Below are 15,654 nucleotides of genomic sequence, written 5' to 3' on the forward strand. Positions count from 1 at the left end.
TTTTTACAAAACATAAGCACACTAACTTTATCACACCTAGAAAATTTGTAGCACCTAAATATTCCCTAATGGCTACTCACCATTCAGATTTCTTCTCTTGAATGTGAAGTGTCTTCAGCGTGACTAGGCTGTCATCTGTGGTTTTGATTTCCTCCCTCCCACCTGCCCTATCTTTGTAAAATCTGCTGTTCAGCATGAGAAGTAACCGGTTCTTACACTGGTTATCTTAAGTGATACCCACTGGCCTTTGTGTAGGCTTCCTCTTCTTAGTAAGTTTTGAAAACACGTATGCTTGTGATGGAGAGCCGCCCCCTGCCACACCATGCCCTGTCATGACCAGAATGGATGGCAGAGGCTGTCTCTGGGGGCAAGTGCTCCCTACTCTCCACATTTAAACTTAGGTCACTCGTGTTAGCTTTCCCTTTTTCTTCCTTAGAGTTTTGCCTGTTTGGTACCCATGAGCTTGGGTAGCTGCCCGAGTGTCTGAAAGTGTTGGAAATTGTCACTAGCACTGTGGGCTTGTGTGCCTTGCCTGAGGCTGTAATGCTGGTAGCCTCTGCCCTTGCAGGTGTCCGTGCCCCCCGGAGCTCTGGACTGCTGGGTGTTTCTGAGCTGTCTGGAGGTGCTGCAGAGGATAGAAGGCTGCTGCGACCGGGCGCTGATCGACTCCAATGCCGCCCACACCGTGGGCCTGTGGAGCTATGCCACGGAAAAGGTACCCAGGCTGCGAGGACTGCTGGCACTGGCTCTGTCGGGACAGCTGTTGCTCACTTGGGTCGCAGCACCAGTGGTGCTGGTTCCTTCTACCAGCAGCCCCGGAGGGAACTGATAATTTAGTTGGAGGGTATCCAGTGCTTGCTGATGGTGTGGTTCCACGTGGGCTAGGGGCTGCCCGGGAGGCCGAAACATGTGCTGCACAGGAGAATTTCAGAGCAGTGTCTGTGTGTCTGGCTTGGGCACTGACAGGTACATGCAGGTTGCAGACCCCTGCAGCGGGGCCTTCGTGGAAGCTGTGAGCTGAGTGCAAGCCTTGGACACTTGGCAGGGTGCAGGTGGGTGAACCTCAGAAGCAAGTGCCACACTGAGAATGACCAGGCAGATGACAGAAGCTTGAAATGATCCCCAGAAGAGAGATTTTTATTTCAAGATGATAATTATTTTGATGTGGAAGCTAAATTTCTTCTGGCATTTAGCTGGTTTTGAGGTGTTATGTTTAAATTCATGGATTCTCTTCTGATTCCTAGGGAGTACTTGAAGTTTGGTTTTATCTCAACAGCTTAAGTCCCTGGGCTATCTGTGTGGACTTGTGTCCGAGAAAGGGCCTGACTCAGAAGACCTCAATCGGACGGTCGATCTTCTGGCAGGTTTGGGAGCTGAGCGTCCTGAGACAGGTATTCTTTGAAGCTGACTTATGGCAGATGGCACAGTGCAAAGTAGGAAAACACTGATTGTGACCTGGCATGTGTAACTTCTTTCTGTACCTACTTTCAGGTGATCATGCTAAAACTCAGGACATTTGCCATTTAATCACATGTGGAAATGTTAGGAATTGTTAAAGAAATTGGAAGGATTTTTAAAAAATGTATCATAGACTCTCCTATATTTTCATGTTCTGATCATGCCATTCATCTTGGAAGTTAAATGCCACCTTATTTTTCTACTCATATAGCCTGACAAATCCTATTCATTGTTAAATTACTTCTGGATAGTAAAGCGCCTTGAAAGGTACATTACTATATTCTTTTAGGTACAGATATAAAGATAAGAGTATGATATAGCAAAGTTGTTGTTAAAGTGTACTGAAAAAAATACCTACAGAACAAAATGGGCTCCTGCTGAGTTGAATAATTTTTAGGGTAAAATGTATAATACTTACATTGTACTCTTTTACTTGAGACCAACTCAGATGATTATGGATGTAATTTAATTCACTGAAGTTTTTATAAAAGGTTTTTTGAAAAATCATGTCTCAAAGATGAGAAAAAGAAGTGTTACATGCACGGTTTAGACTACTTTGTGAAAGTATTCGTTTGGAAAGAACGGGAAAAAAAAGCAGTAATTTCCATCGGCAAGGCTGTTTGTTATCCTAGAGCAGCCAGTCGAGGCCACTCCCTGCAGGGTCGGAGGGGAAGTGTCAGCTGCATGATGGGGCATGACATGGTGCTTAAGGAGCCTTCTTTCTCTTTATTTAAGCCAACACAGCTCAGAGTCCTTACAAGAAACTCAAAGAAGCTTTATCGTCAGTAGAAGCTTTTGAAAAGCACTACTTAGTAAGTATGACAAAGTCCCCAGTTAGCCCAGGGCAGAGCCTGGGCCTCTCGACGCCTTTGTTATGCCTCCTGAGGAAGTGGCCTGCAGACTTAGGGGGCGCTGGTGTTTGGGGACCTCCTTCTAGGCCTTCCAAAAGTTGTTTTGGTACCCTGGGGAACTGTGGATGATTCGTGGAGTCAGATTTGGTTCCTACCCATGGTGCCGTCACTAGACATAAAAGCATCTTTGAATATTAATAATTTCGTTCAGAATACATTTGCTCATTCAGTAGAATATAAACGGCAAGAGGAAAGAGTGACTAGTTTTCTACCAAAAACGGAATAACTTGAAGTTGGGCAGAGCTTTTGTCCTTAATTTAAAAAGATGTAAGCACCTGCCTCTGGGAGGGAAGTGCTCCACAAATTAAATTTTTTGGGTGGTGAATTCATGCACGTCTCTCTTATCATGCTGCGTCATATACATGCATGTTTCTTAGCGTTGTATAACTTAAATTTTATTTTAAAAACTCAAGTACCAACAACAAAAACAGAGGCCAAGTAAAAAATGTTACATTAATAACCATGTCTTGTGCTTCAGCTTTGGGTAAATAAATATAGGGCTCTTTCTGATGTTAAGAATGCAAGCACAGAAGATGATTGTATAATGATATAGCTTTCACAGTGTGACTGTGTGATTGTGAAAATCTTGTGTCTGATGCTCCTTGTATCTACCTTTATCAACAAATGAGTAAAACATATGGAATAAAAATAAATAATAGGGGGAACAAATGTTAAAATAAATTTAGTAGATTGAAATGCCTGTGATCAATGAAAGGAAAGGGTAAGGGGTATGGTATGTATGATTTTTTTTTCTGTTTGCTTTTTATTTTTTTTTTCTGAATTGATGCAGATGTTCTAAGAAACAATCGTGATGATGTATATGCAACTATGTGATGATATTGTAAATTACTGCTTATATATGTAGAATGGAATGGTCATTAAAAATAACTCAATCCAAATATAAAAAAAAATGCAAGCACATAATGATGTCATTTTTTACTTTTTCACAGGATTTGTCCCATGCTACCATTGAAATGTATACAAGTATTGGAAGAATTCGATCTGCTAAGTTTGTTGGAAAGGATTTGGCAGAGTTTTACATGTAATTAATTGATCTTGAACTTTTCTTTGAATTTTAAAAGTTTACATAGATAAGAGAAGATGTATGTAGGGAGTTAATAGAAAGCATATGTAGGTTTGTAGATGGAAGATTGAATCCATGAACCAATCGTACATATTTTTTCAGTTTAGTCTGAAAAACACATGGAGAGGTTTTCAAGTCGTTGTAACTGGTCTTTGGGATTATTTTATTTAATGAAAGAATTATGAGGAAGTTAATTAATGGCAAATAAACTGGAATATATACTCAAACATTTTATTCAATGGCACTGCTTCTGGTTTATATTGAATCCTTTTGGGGTGGGGGGTGTTGAACAGATGCTGTGCAGATTGCCACTCAGGTTCCAGCTCCAGGGTGTGTTCCAGAGAAAAGACTCAAACTCAGCACATTTCAGCATGTCTGATAAATAAACCTTGCTAAGAGAGGAAGCCGCAGTTCCTGAGTTAATAGTTCCTGATGTGAATTGGCTGGAAAGGGGCCTGTGGATCATCTCAGCAAATTTGCGAGTTTCCAGATGTGGCTGGAGCAGATCACCAGCCTCACAGCTCACCAACGGCAGTCAGGGCGCAGCGGCCACAACTGAGATGCTGCCAGGGCCGCCCCTCGGAAGCCTGGCTGGAGGGAGAGGAGCTGCAGTGGGCTGCGGCCATCCTGGGCCAGCCCTGCCGCAGCGTGCCGTGGCCTGGTGGCCTCAGCATGGGTGTGGACAGCTAGGCTGGCTGGTCTCGGGGCACTTCTCGCCTAGAATTGAAGACATTTTCTGTTGGCAATTGTAACTTAAGTATCAAAGGTTCTGACCGTTTTTAAAAATAGTTGCAGGGGGTGCAATAAAAGTCTAGAAATACTAACATAGGTCATTTTGATCTAAAAACTTAACGTGACATGAGAATGTCTTTAACTGGGGAGTGTGAGAACCTGCTTCTGGAGTGGAGTGAGGAGACCAAGATGCTTCCCTGGGACTCCACCTAGAAGGAGCAAGAGCTTTTTTGTAGCTGAGCTTTGTCCCTGGCCCTCAGCCCCCATTCTGGGGAAGGCGAGGCAGTGCTTGTGGTCACAGAGCCTTTGGCCTGCTCTGGTGATTTGTGTGTTCAAGTTGTGTGGCTTTATTCCGAACACCTCCAAGTTTAAATGGTCCAGAAAAGCTCTTCTCTGAGGTGATGCACGTTGCCAGCTCCATTCTTCCTCACTTCTGCCCAACCTCTGCAGCCCGCTCAGCACTGTGCCTGATTCTGTGTTGACCTCTGCCTCTCGACTGGGCCTGTGGGTGTCTTCTGGGTTTATCTGTCTCAGTGAGGTGGTATGGCCAGGCCCAAGTTTTATAGCTTCCTTGCTTACTGGGTGTGTGTCCATGGGCCAGCCCTGCACCTTTTTTAGCCTTGGCTTGCCTAAGTCAGCTTGAAAGGGTGAACAATGCCCTCCCTCTCCATTTCAAGATCCATCACACATTTCCTCCTGTGTGGTGCTGGACAGTAGTGTGTTCTGGCCAGAAGCCTGCCTCTGAGCCCTTCGCCTTGGGTCCAGTTGAGGATCCCCGGTGAACCATGTGTCTGTCGTATGTGGGGAGTGGGTGGGAGAAAGGACGATCTAAGGACGGAGCGTCAGCCATGGCATTGGGTGGTCAGGGAAGCTCATGTGTAAGCGTGTGGATTACCGGGAACTGTGATGGAAGCTTATGCTTGTTGACTTCCCAAGGAGGAAGAAGTCTCCACAGAAGGCAGAAGTCTACCTTCAAGGAGCACTGAAGACATACCTGGCTGAGGGCTGGGCACTGCCCCTCACACATACAAGGAAGCAATTGGCTGAATGTCAGAAACACCTTGGACAGACTGAAAAGTATCCTTTAAGCTTATTATTTTCATGAAAAGGGAAAATTGCTTTCTGTTTCACAGCTACAAGGCCCACAGCTAAGTGTTGAATAGACACTTAATGATTAGGAGATAAAAACCTACCTGGTAAACAACATGCAGTGTAGAGGAAGAATCCAAACAGCCTCATCAGCATAGCTAATTTTGAGCCCCTAATAACTTCATAAAAGAAGGCTGCCCCTTGGGCAGCCCTTTAATGGTTATAGGAACTTGAGAAGTTTTTTGTGCCAGCCTTCCTCGATGGGCACACCTCCCACAGTGGCCTTAACTCTGCTCCAGCTACCTTCAGACCAGTAGCCTCTTAGCCAGCGACCGTCACCTGACAGAAGAGGAGCGCAAGCATTTCTGCCAGGAGCTCCTCAGCTTTGCCAGCCAACAGACAAGCAGCCCAGGTAAGACCGGTTTCTCAAGCTGCCACTTATGAAAAATGTACATAAGAAATACATAGAAAAGTAAAAAGAAAATAAATACCAACCACCTAGGCTCTACATTCTCCATGGAGCAAACATCACTGTATTTTTTTTTTTTTTTTTTTACTTTTTAAATTCTTTTTGTTGAACTTGAAAGAAACTTCTAGACGGCATTGTGATACCTCACCAGAATTTTACTTGCCTCTCCTAAAATTAAGGACGTTCTCCTAATCATTGCAGTGTAACCACACCCAAAGAATTCACCTGTTTCAATTCCATACTCATATTTCCCTTATTGTTTCAAAAAGTGTTGTTATAAGTTTTGTTTTTGTTTGTTTGTTTTTTCACGTGAGCAGGCACCAGGGATTGAACCCAGGTCTCTGGCATGGCAGGTGAGAACTCTGCCTGCTAAGCCACTGTGGCCCGCCCCTTTAAGTTATTTTTTAATAGGATCTGATTCTGATCAAGAATCATGTGTTGCCTTTGGTTGTTGTATCTAAGTTCTCTTTTTTGGGGAGGTGGTTGGGGTGGGGTGAGTTGTACATGGTCCAGGAATCAAACTCAGGTCTCCTGCATGGAAGGCGAGCATTTTATCACCGAACCACCCGTGCACCCCTTCAGTTCTCTTTTAACTTAAATAGTAATCCCATCTTTTTTGCTTCAATTTTTCAAGACACTTTTTTTTAAAAAATTGACTTTATGGAGGTAAAATTCACATAGCATTCAGTTTACCCACTTGAAATGTAAGATTCAGTGGCTTTAAGCATAGTCACGGAATTGTGTCGCTATCAGCATAGTCAATTTTAGAACATTTCCATCACCTCAAGAAGAAACCCCATGTACATTTTCCTCCCAACCCCCCACAACCACCCCCATCTGCCCTGCTCCCCCCAGCCCCCCCAGCCCAGGCAACCACTCATCTACTTTCAGATTCTATGGATTTGCCTCTTCTGGTCATTTCATATAAATGGAATCATGTAGGAGGTGGCCTTTTGTGTCTGGCTTCTTTCACTTAGTGCGTCTTCAAGATTCATCCACTTTTTGCAGCATGCATCAGAACTTCATTCCTTTTAGGCTGAAAAATTTCCCACTGTATGGACCAACTATATTTTGTTTATCCATCTGTCTGCTGAGGACGTTTGCGTTACTTGACTCTTTAAGGACGTTGAGCCAGCGGTCTTCAAGACTGATCCATTTTCTAGAATGTGTCCATTTCATCATGGTAGCATTAACTGGAAGTTAGATCTGGCAGGCTTAGCTTTATGTGTGCGTCCCAGCTAAAATTCTATTTACTGTAAAGCTTACTCCTCATGTTTAATTTACCAGGGAGGGTACTTAGTTACTGTTGTGGTTTGCTAATGCTGCGGAAATACAATGTACCATAAATGGATTGGCTTCTACCAGGAGGATTTATTAAGTTACAAGTTACAATTCTTAGGTGTGAAAATGTCCAAATTAAGGCATGGAGAAGAGGACACCTTCTTAGAGGAGTCCTCTTGTTTTAGAGGAAAGGCAGCATCTGGGTTCCCCTGTCACCTGGGAACACATGGTGACATCTGCTCTCCTTCTCTCCCACCTTCTGGTGCGAAGGTGTCCCTTCACATACGGTGACGTCTGCTGTCCTTCTCTCCCAGCTTCTGGTTTCAAATGGTGCTCTCAGCTCCTGTGGATCCTTCTTGCTTCTCCCTGGGTTTTCTTTCTTAGCTTCTCTCCCATAAAGGGCTCCAGGAAAGGATGAAGGCCCATTTTGAATTGGGTGGGTCACATCTCCATAGAAACAACCTAATCAAAAGGTCCCACCCCCTAATAGGTCTGCCCCCACAAGACCGGATTAGAAGAACATGGCTTTTCTGCAGTACATTACAGCTTCAACCAGCATAGTTACTAACCAGGTTTTGGACTGCTCGGGAGCAGGGGGGCGGTGTTGTTGCACATGAAATGAGTTGGTTTCTCAGGAACAACATGACGCTTATTTGTCTGGCTTTGTAAATTCCTTCAAGTGCAAAATGGCCTTTAGTGGAGTCCTCTGCTACGTCTGTTGTTTCAGATGTGGAGCTGTCATAGTTAGATTTCCTGTGAAAGCTCCTTGATATGTCTATGTGAATAAAATATTCTATAACTGTCTGCTGTTTTCTCTTGATCTTATAGCATCAATCTCAGCAAGTTCTTTAGTTGATTAACATTTAATAGGTACTTAATAGTTCTATAGCCTTGTGGTTTTTATAGACAAGCCCAGGTGCTGGACCTTCCAGAGAGGAGGTCAGAGAGAGCAGAGGAGGCTGTCATCCAAGTGATAATGCAGCTAGTGCTCCATAGCCGTCCCGGGGAGGGTGAGCCAGGGGCTCGGTGAGGGGCTGCTTCACCAGCTGGCAGACCCTGGATATTTGTTTCCAGATATGCAAGGGAGAATTCAGATGTCTTTACGTGATGGGAATGTGTTGGAATACCAAGAAACAACTCTAGGAATCGGACGTCTTCAAATTTCATTTGAAATTGAGGAGTTAGCTGACCTGCATTTTCTTAGTTTTGCCAAATAAAAACTTAGAAGCCTTAATATCTTTGGCTTTCATGGTTTCTAGGAGTTGTTTAGGCATTTGTTTATTTTCTGCTTTTGACCACATTCCCCTCTGGGATTGTGCTGCTGCTATGAGGTCCGAAGGTTTTGCAGCGTCTTGTGCACATGACTTCTCCGGCGCCTGAGTTGTTATGTGCACCACCACCCCTTCTGCATCGCCCCCTCCATCTGGAAGATCGCATACCAGAGAAGAAGTCTGAATTTTTTTTCTTTAGGGATGTTTGCAGTACCTTGTAAAATTTGGGTTTAGGGCTTGTATTCCCTCATTTTCAAGAGGCAGCGCATGAACAGGGAAATCAAGCAAATACCAGAGGCTTTTTTTTGTAAACTTAAAGCCTTTTCACTCCCATGGGCTGAAAACTGTGTCCGGCCATTTCTAAGCCATGCCTGAGAAGCACTGGGTCATTACCATTTGCCAGTAGGCAGCTCACCCAGCTGCCGTCTGGGTTCATTTCCACCAGCAGCAGCTAGAGAGCAGAAAAGCCTGGAAGGCACCGAGGCCACCAGGTGTTACCACTGGCCAGGCTGCTCCCGGAGGGCCTTTTATACTCCTTCAGGGAAAGCAGTGGGGCCAGAGGAGGAGAGGGCTGGGGTGGATGGGGTGGTCGTGCGGGAAGGTGCAGCTGGGAGAGGCTTCACAGAGTCAGGAAAGGCCAAGCGATACCATGTAATGGTATCTGAGTTTCTGAACCTTTTTTTGGGTTATTTGCTGGCCTTCATATGTCATCTGCAGCTTCCACAAAACTCTCCCAAATTCCCGTTTAAGGTCTTATGCCAACCTGTAATATATCAAAACCTCAACGGGGCAAGTCATGATGTGGAAGGAATAACTGTACTTTAGCCAACCCGACACGTCCAGGGGCTGCCGCCATGTTGTTGGGAAGCCAAACCTGTCTGCATGTGTTTGCAGGTCACAGAATAGTGCTGCCCATGCATTCTCTTGCACAGCTGAGAGCTCTCCACTTCGACCCTCCCAGCGCAGTGGTCCACGTGGGGGGCACGCTGTCTGTGGGGATGACCGCGTGGAGCCACATGCCAGTCCCCGTGTGCGTGGAGCAGATTGCCATCAGCACGCACTTTAGCCTCGAGAAGAACAGCTACCGGAAGACGGCCGAGTGGCTCACCAAGCACAAGGTGCCCAGTGGCACTGTCACCTTTCCCAGCGAGACCTCACGTTTCCCCGTATCCCAGAACAGCGTCCCTGCCCTGGAGCTGTATGCAATGTTTGAGAGAAGCCCTTCTGATAACTCCTTGAACACAACTGGGATTATCTGCAAAAATGTCCACATGCTTCTAAGAAGGCAGGAAAGCAGCTCTTCCCTAGAAATGCCTTCAGGCGTGGCCCTGGAGGATGCGGCTCACACGTTGAAGTGTAGCAGTGTGACGCTGCAGCCAGGGGCCAACACGATCACCTTCAGCACGCAGGTATGTGCCGGGGCCCTGCTGGGCTGGGAAGTCAGCTTTTAACAAAGAAGGGGCTTGGGCTTGCAAGAATTGTCCCGAGAAAGATGAGGTGAGGCCTCTGTGCTCTTAACCCTGCTTTTGTCTTTAGCCTTGGAGACGAATAGACCAGTATTTAAAAAGTCATTTATACAATTTTAAGGTGGTTGATAAATGTCAAATTATTTGCATAGCTACTTGTTCTTGCATTCAGTTGGTTTAGTTTGCTCTCCTCCCCTCATTTGTTAAATAAGTAGATTTCAAAGAAGATGACATACTTTCTTGTTCAACTTGATTTTCTTTTGTGGCTGCACGGATGCCGGTGTCTTTGCTCCTGACTCACTCCCATCTTCAGCACTGAAATTCCGCAGACCCAGGGAGATGCACAACTCTCCCTATCCCGGGTGTTTAGTCTGGTCTGAGAGCAGGTCTGAAATCTCCTGTTGACTGTTTTCACTGAACACCTGCAGGAGAGACTCTACGAATACAGTTTCTAAAACTGAAAATGCCTTCCTAGACACATCCTTATTCAGATCACCGTGGACTGGGGTAGATGCAAAAGCACGGTCCTGTGTGGGGCTCCGCTTTCCTTAGGAAGTGCCGAGTTTTCACTGTGGCTAATGTCTTTCCATATGCCTTTCTTTGACTTTAGGCCAGGGAGCCAGGGACCTACACGCTGCGGCAGCTTTGCGCCTCGGTGGGCCCGCTTTGCTTCGTGCTCCCCCACATCTACCCCCTCGTGCAGTACGATGTGTATTCCCAGGAGCCCCAGCTGCACGTGGAGCCGCTTGCTGGTGAGTCGGCCCCGGCATGCCAGGGAGGCTTTGCGGCATCCCTTGTGTTTGTTTTAGGCTGTCCTGTACCACCTGGAAGAGGCCAGCAGAAAGTGAGGGGCTTTCTGCAATTTTAGGTGAAGAGATTTCTTGGTTCACTTGGTGGAGTCTTGGGACTAACTGGCTATTGCTAGTTTGTCCATCTAAACAGGAGCTAACATTTATGTTTAATAAACTTGGTGTATTTAGAAATAAGAAAAATTAGATAGCAGCTAACGTTTGCTGCAGAAAATTTAATAAAGGTCTATGATTTCCTGCTCATAACTCTATCTCAAAGGCTAAATGCAAGATTTAGTTATGTTCTCCGATCAGAAGTCTTTTCCTTTGAAAGTATTGATTAAGCTTGACTCACTAGTAAGATGTCTGTGAAATTGTAGGCTACTGGCCTTTTTGATAAGTCCTAAAATAAGGAGAAGTTCATGTAAACAAGTGTTAAAAGACCATGCGTCAGTAACTCAATTTCTCAGGTTGGAGATAGTGTATTTATTTGCTTGTTTCTTCCATTTGGAGACAGAATCAAGGAACTGTTTTTGTAGTTAATCTATGAGCCATTCTCCCCATTTTTCTGATAGTGCTGAACCTGTTAGTGCATCGCACCAATGATTGCTCCCCAGAGAGCAGGTTGAGAAAAGCTGCCCTCCAGCCCTGCTCCTGCAAGGGCCTCACCTATTGGCACCCATTGGGCCTTACCTGCCCTGTCCTCCAAGGCAGCCTGCCCACCGTCTTTCCTGCCTCTGGCCTTCTTGCCCCTCTGTCTTCTGTTTCTTTATTCCCCTGTCTTATTTCTTGTCTCTTGCTGCCTTCTTTCTCCCTTCCCCAAAGTGGGATTATGAGAACCCCCAGCCTGTCCTGGCCCTCTAGTCCTGTTAAAGGTGAGCAGTGGCTTCTTCCAAGCCACCGGTCCTGAAGCCCTATACTGGACAATTAGGAAAAGCTGCCAAATGGCAGCCACACATCTGAATTTCATTACAGCCTATCCTGAGCCTCATTGTTATGTGATTCTTTCTTACCAACTTTATTAGCAGGTAAAGTTTGAGACCCTCATGGACACAGCTGCATTGTCATTCCTAATTCCCTAAACCAAGCTGGGGATGAAACCTCCTTCAGGCACACAAATTTCTCTTGTCCCCAGCTAGGTCCCCTCAACGCTTGGTCCACATAATTTAGGCAAAAAGGTTGGGCAGAGAGGAATAGAAATTGAGTGAATTCATGGAGTGTCTAAAATGAATTGATCTTTCATAGTAAAAAAACAGAATGCTTTTAACCTCACAGCAGATCCATACATAATCTTTTCTGATTTGATAGAGGTGCTAATTGCTGTCTTCTTCCCCTTAGACAGCCTTTTGGCTGGCATTCCTCAGAGGGTCAAGTTCACTGTCACTACTGGCCATTATACAATAAAAAATGGGGATAGCCTCCAGCTCAGCAACGCAGAAGCCATGCTCATCCTGTCTCATGCCGAGAACAGGGCTGTCGTCTACTCTAACATGAGAGGTACGGTGCGCAGCTCCATGGGGCTCAGTGTTCAGGGATTGAGAGGTGTGCTCGGAGATGGTCAGTGCACCCACAGCATGGGCATGGCCTTGCTCTTCCATCCCGTGTCGCTTTCCCTGTGGCCCGCACCGAGGCTCAGCAGGACCTGGGGTGGGCTCTGAGCAGCTCAGATGCTTCGTGGCCATGTTGTGCTGACCTTGCTGATGACACAGGATGCAGCCTGTTGAGCGGGACCTGGGCTCCTAGGGTGATAGTCCACTGACCTCTGGCCAGAGTCTTTCACCCTAACCCTAGCAAAAGGCAGACACAGGAAGTGGTATATTGACACATCAAACTTTTCAGGCACTGGTTAGAAACCTTACATGAAATGTCTTTCCCCCAAGTCCCCAGCCATGCTCTCAGCAGAGGGAAGGGCCCTCTGTTCCCTTCCTGGGTGATGGGAGAGAGGTGTGAGGACTCACATGTGTGTCCTGTCTTCAGTCTGAGAGTGATGACAGTGCTCTGGCCCCAGCCTACTGGAGGGTCACTTTGTTCTCTAATTTCCTGCCTCTCTCCCCACCTGGTCCTTCCCTGTGGGCAGGAGTGGCCAGAGCTCCACTGGTCCCTTCACCTACTTACTGTGCAAGAAAGGGAACACAAGATACTGGGTTTGGTGGTAAAGCAACTTTTTCTGTTCTTCATAGAAAAGTCTTCCTCTGCATCCCTGCGGATTCAGTCCTCTGAAAAGGTCACGAGTATCAGCCTGCCCGCAGCACCTGCGTACCACGTGGTGGAGTTTGAGCTGGAGGTTCTCTCCTTGCCTTCAGTGCTGGCAGCCAGAGGGGAGAGTGACAACCTGGGGGCAAATGATTCTCATGAGAAGTCTAAGGAGAAGCAGAAAGCTGGCGACAGAATGGTCACCACAGACCACAAAGTAAGGTGCTTCGTGTGGGGAGGTGGCGTCGGCTCATCCTGTCTGTTGTGAAAAACCTTGTGGCCCAGTGGCAGTTTAGTGACTGCCTCTTCAAGCTGCAGGCGCCAAGCTCCTGACACCCAGGCTTGGAGTTGAGTTGGCATTTATGTCCAAACCCCCCTTCTGTGAAGGGTGCCTCCCTCAAGGACAGAGACAAACAGATGCAAACTTTTCTTCCCCAACTCGACAGGGACAGGATGCTGGCCGTTCCCTAGACCTCGTGCAAACTAGGTTTGGCAGAGGGCAGTGCCTTCGTTCAACTGTTAGGCTGGCAGGAGGTTCCATGTCATGGTGTGCTTTGGTCTCCTCAAGGAAGCATGAAATCAGACTCCATCTTATGCTTTGTTGTTGGCACTTATCCAAGGTGTCTTGATAGCTGGGTGGCTTTGGCTAGACCACGGGACGCCTGCTAACCTCAGGTGTGGCTGCCCTTGTGCTTGTGCCAGCATGCTTCCCTGTTGGTGACTCTACCCACCCCGCCAGGAGGCCTGCGTGCCCTAGAGCAGGGCATCGCCAGGGTGAGAAAAAGTGTCGTTTTAGGGAGGTTAAGGCACAAAATACCAGCTAGGACAACACCTGCAGAGTAATGCCTTACCTTTCTGATCCTCAGGAAGTGTTTGAATAAAGACGATTTCTTCCCTCCCTTTTTCATAAGAGATTCAGGAGGCAGAGATGATATTTATTTCAAGAAAAGAAGTGCATGGTCTTTGAACGAATGAATGTTCTTTGAAGCTGGAAATCTGCTTTCTGCCCCGAAGGGAATTAAGCAGCTTTTGTCCACTATACCTCTAAAAGTCAAACTGGTACTCAGCGCCCGCATTCAGGCTCATGTGGATTAATTTAATTGTGGAGTGATGGATGACTGCTCAAGGTCCCTGCCACACGTGCTGGAGGGGAGTTAGTGGGACAGGTCTCGTTGCCAGTGCTGGGAGACCTAGAGGGCTGCTTAGGGGCATTCCGGTTCTGTGCTCTCTCCCATCTGGGCCCACAGCCTTGTGCTTCTTCTTTGCGTGTGTGTGTGTGTGTGTGTGTGTGTGTGTGTGTTGGGGGCTTTACTTTCTGAACTACAGGTAGTAAAAACAGAAGAAAATGTCTTGGAAGTTGGCAGCTCTGCCTCTTTGAACGAAGTGGTGGTGGGGGTGCTGCACTGCGTGGGGGGGTTCATGGTTTGTGGTGTGGGGGTCCGACGTGCGTCTCTGTCTTCCCTTAGCTATCCATCGACTGCCCGTGGTCCATCTACTCCACCGTCATCGCCCTGACGTTCAGCGTGCCGTTGAAGACCACACATGCCTTGCTGTCGGCTGGGACGCGGTAATGGAGCCTTGACCACAATCCCTGGCTGTCCTCCAGCATTCCCCTCGGGGGGAGTTCTTCTTTCTCCAAGCTTGGCTTTAGTGAAGGAATGCACAGATGATAGAACTAAATCGAGTCTGGAGGTTGGGTTTTAAAGTATTTTAAAGCATTCCCAAGCCTTATGCCGTTTTACCTCTAAATACTCATCCCTGGCCATTAGGGATGGCCTAATGTTCTCTGAGTGACCGCTGGGCTGTTGTCTGCCTGTGAAGATGGATGATAATTGCCTGGTCTGCCTAGATCCCCTGTCCATACCCGTATTTCCACAGCTGTCTCAAAAGGACTGAGATGACCCATGTCTTTGATGTTGGATCCAAACAAAACCCCTGTTTGGTTATGACATCTCTTAAAGCTCTTTTTGTCCTTCTTCCACACTGCTTTCAGTCCACTGACCTTTTGCCAAACATGGGTCAGTTGTCCTCTGGAAGGCCTACCATACTGGATTCGGCTGGCTGCATCCCTGGGGTGTTTTTGTTTTTGTTTTTTGTATGCTGTGTAGTGGAGGGGTCACATCTCATTTTTTTTTTCCATGTGACTATGTCATTATTGCCGCACCATTTGTGGAACTTTTTTTTTTGGAAGTGCATAGGCCTGGAATCAAACCAGGTTTCCTGCATGGTCGGTGAGATCTTTGGGGTTCTAAGTAGTCCAGCGGCCCCAATTTCCTGTCACCTGGTGGCTATCTTGACCTCAGCACTATTGCCATTTGTGACCGGGTGATTCTTTGCAAGGGGCTGTCCTGTCTGTTGTAGGGTGTTGAGCAGCCTCTCTGACCCTCCCTCTGGATGCCAGTGGCCCCATCCTCAAAATGTCTCCAGATGTTGGTCAGTGTACCCCACCTTAGGGTAGGGGCAAAACCACCCCCTAGTAAGAACTGCTCCTCTCAAGTTTTGATTAGGCTTAGGTTCAGCTCTTGCATAAGAAAACATGGAGTTACTTTGCACCCAGACAGAAAGGCATTCCTCTGCAATGAATGCCTGACACGGGTCACCGGCTTTGGGGGCAGGCTCCGCTGTGCCTCTCTCTGGCTTTCATCCATTGATGTGTGCATAATTTGGAAGCAAGGCAGAGCCATGTTTGGGATTGAATGTTATACTGGTAGCTTTGTTGTGGGTGTATGTATGTTTTTTTTCAAATTACAATAAGGAAACTGAAGGTATTGATGGTTAAAAACATTGACGGTTTCTAAACAGAGCCTGAAATGTTTTATTAAGGCTGGTATCTGGTTTCCAGGGTGCCATGGCGGGTAGCATGCAGTAGGCAGGGTTAAGCAGCACTAATGTATTGGCTGGAAGGCTGCTTC

At 46.6% G+C, this 15,654-nt stretch overlaps 1 protein-coding gene across 4 annotated transcripts in view; it reads left to right on the forward strand.

Annotated features, from left to right (window-relative positions):
• The window catches only part of TRAPPC10 (trafficking protein particle complex subunit 10), a 118,494-nt gene that overhangs the window by 89,686 nt on the left and 13,154 nt on the right, over window positions 1–15,654 (forward strand). For 3 of the 4 annotated variants that reach the window (XM_077119129.1, XM_077119132.1, XM_077119131.1), the window contains 11 exons: window positions 554–715; window positions 1,277–1,391; window positions 2,194–2,270; window positions 3,320–3,411; window positions 5,122–5,262; window positions 5,574–5,686; window positions 9,190–9,704; window positions 10,372–10,513; window positions 11,888–12,046; window positions 12,730–12,959; window positions 14,209–14,309. In XM_077119129.1, coding sequence (XP_076975244.1) covers window positions 554–715; window positions 1,277–1,391; window positions 2,194–2,270; window positions 3,320–3,411; window positions 5,122–5,262; window positions 5,574–5,686; window positions 9,190–9,704; window positions 10,372–10,513; window positions 11,888–12,046; window positions 12,730–12,959; window positions 14,209–14,309 — 1,847 coding nt within the window. The remainder of the gene's footprint in view (window positions 1–553; window positions 716–1,276; window positions 1,392–2,193; window positions 2,271–3,319; window positions 3,412–5,121; window positions 5,263–5,573; window positions 5,687–9,189; window positions 9,705–10,371; window positions 10,514–11,887; window positions 12,047–12,729; window positions 12,960–14,208; window positions 14,310–15,654) is intronic. The other variant, XM_077119130.1, reaches the window with a different exon arrangement.

Source organism: Tamandua tetradactyla, chromosome 10 (genome assembly GCF_023851605.1).
Source record: "Tamandua tetradactyla isolate mTamTet1 chromosome 10, mTamTet1.pri, whole genome shotgun sequence".
NCBI classification, from domain to species: Eukaryota; Metazoa; Chordata; class Mammalia; order Pilosa; family Myrmecophagidae; genus Tamandua; species Tamandua tetradactyla.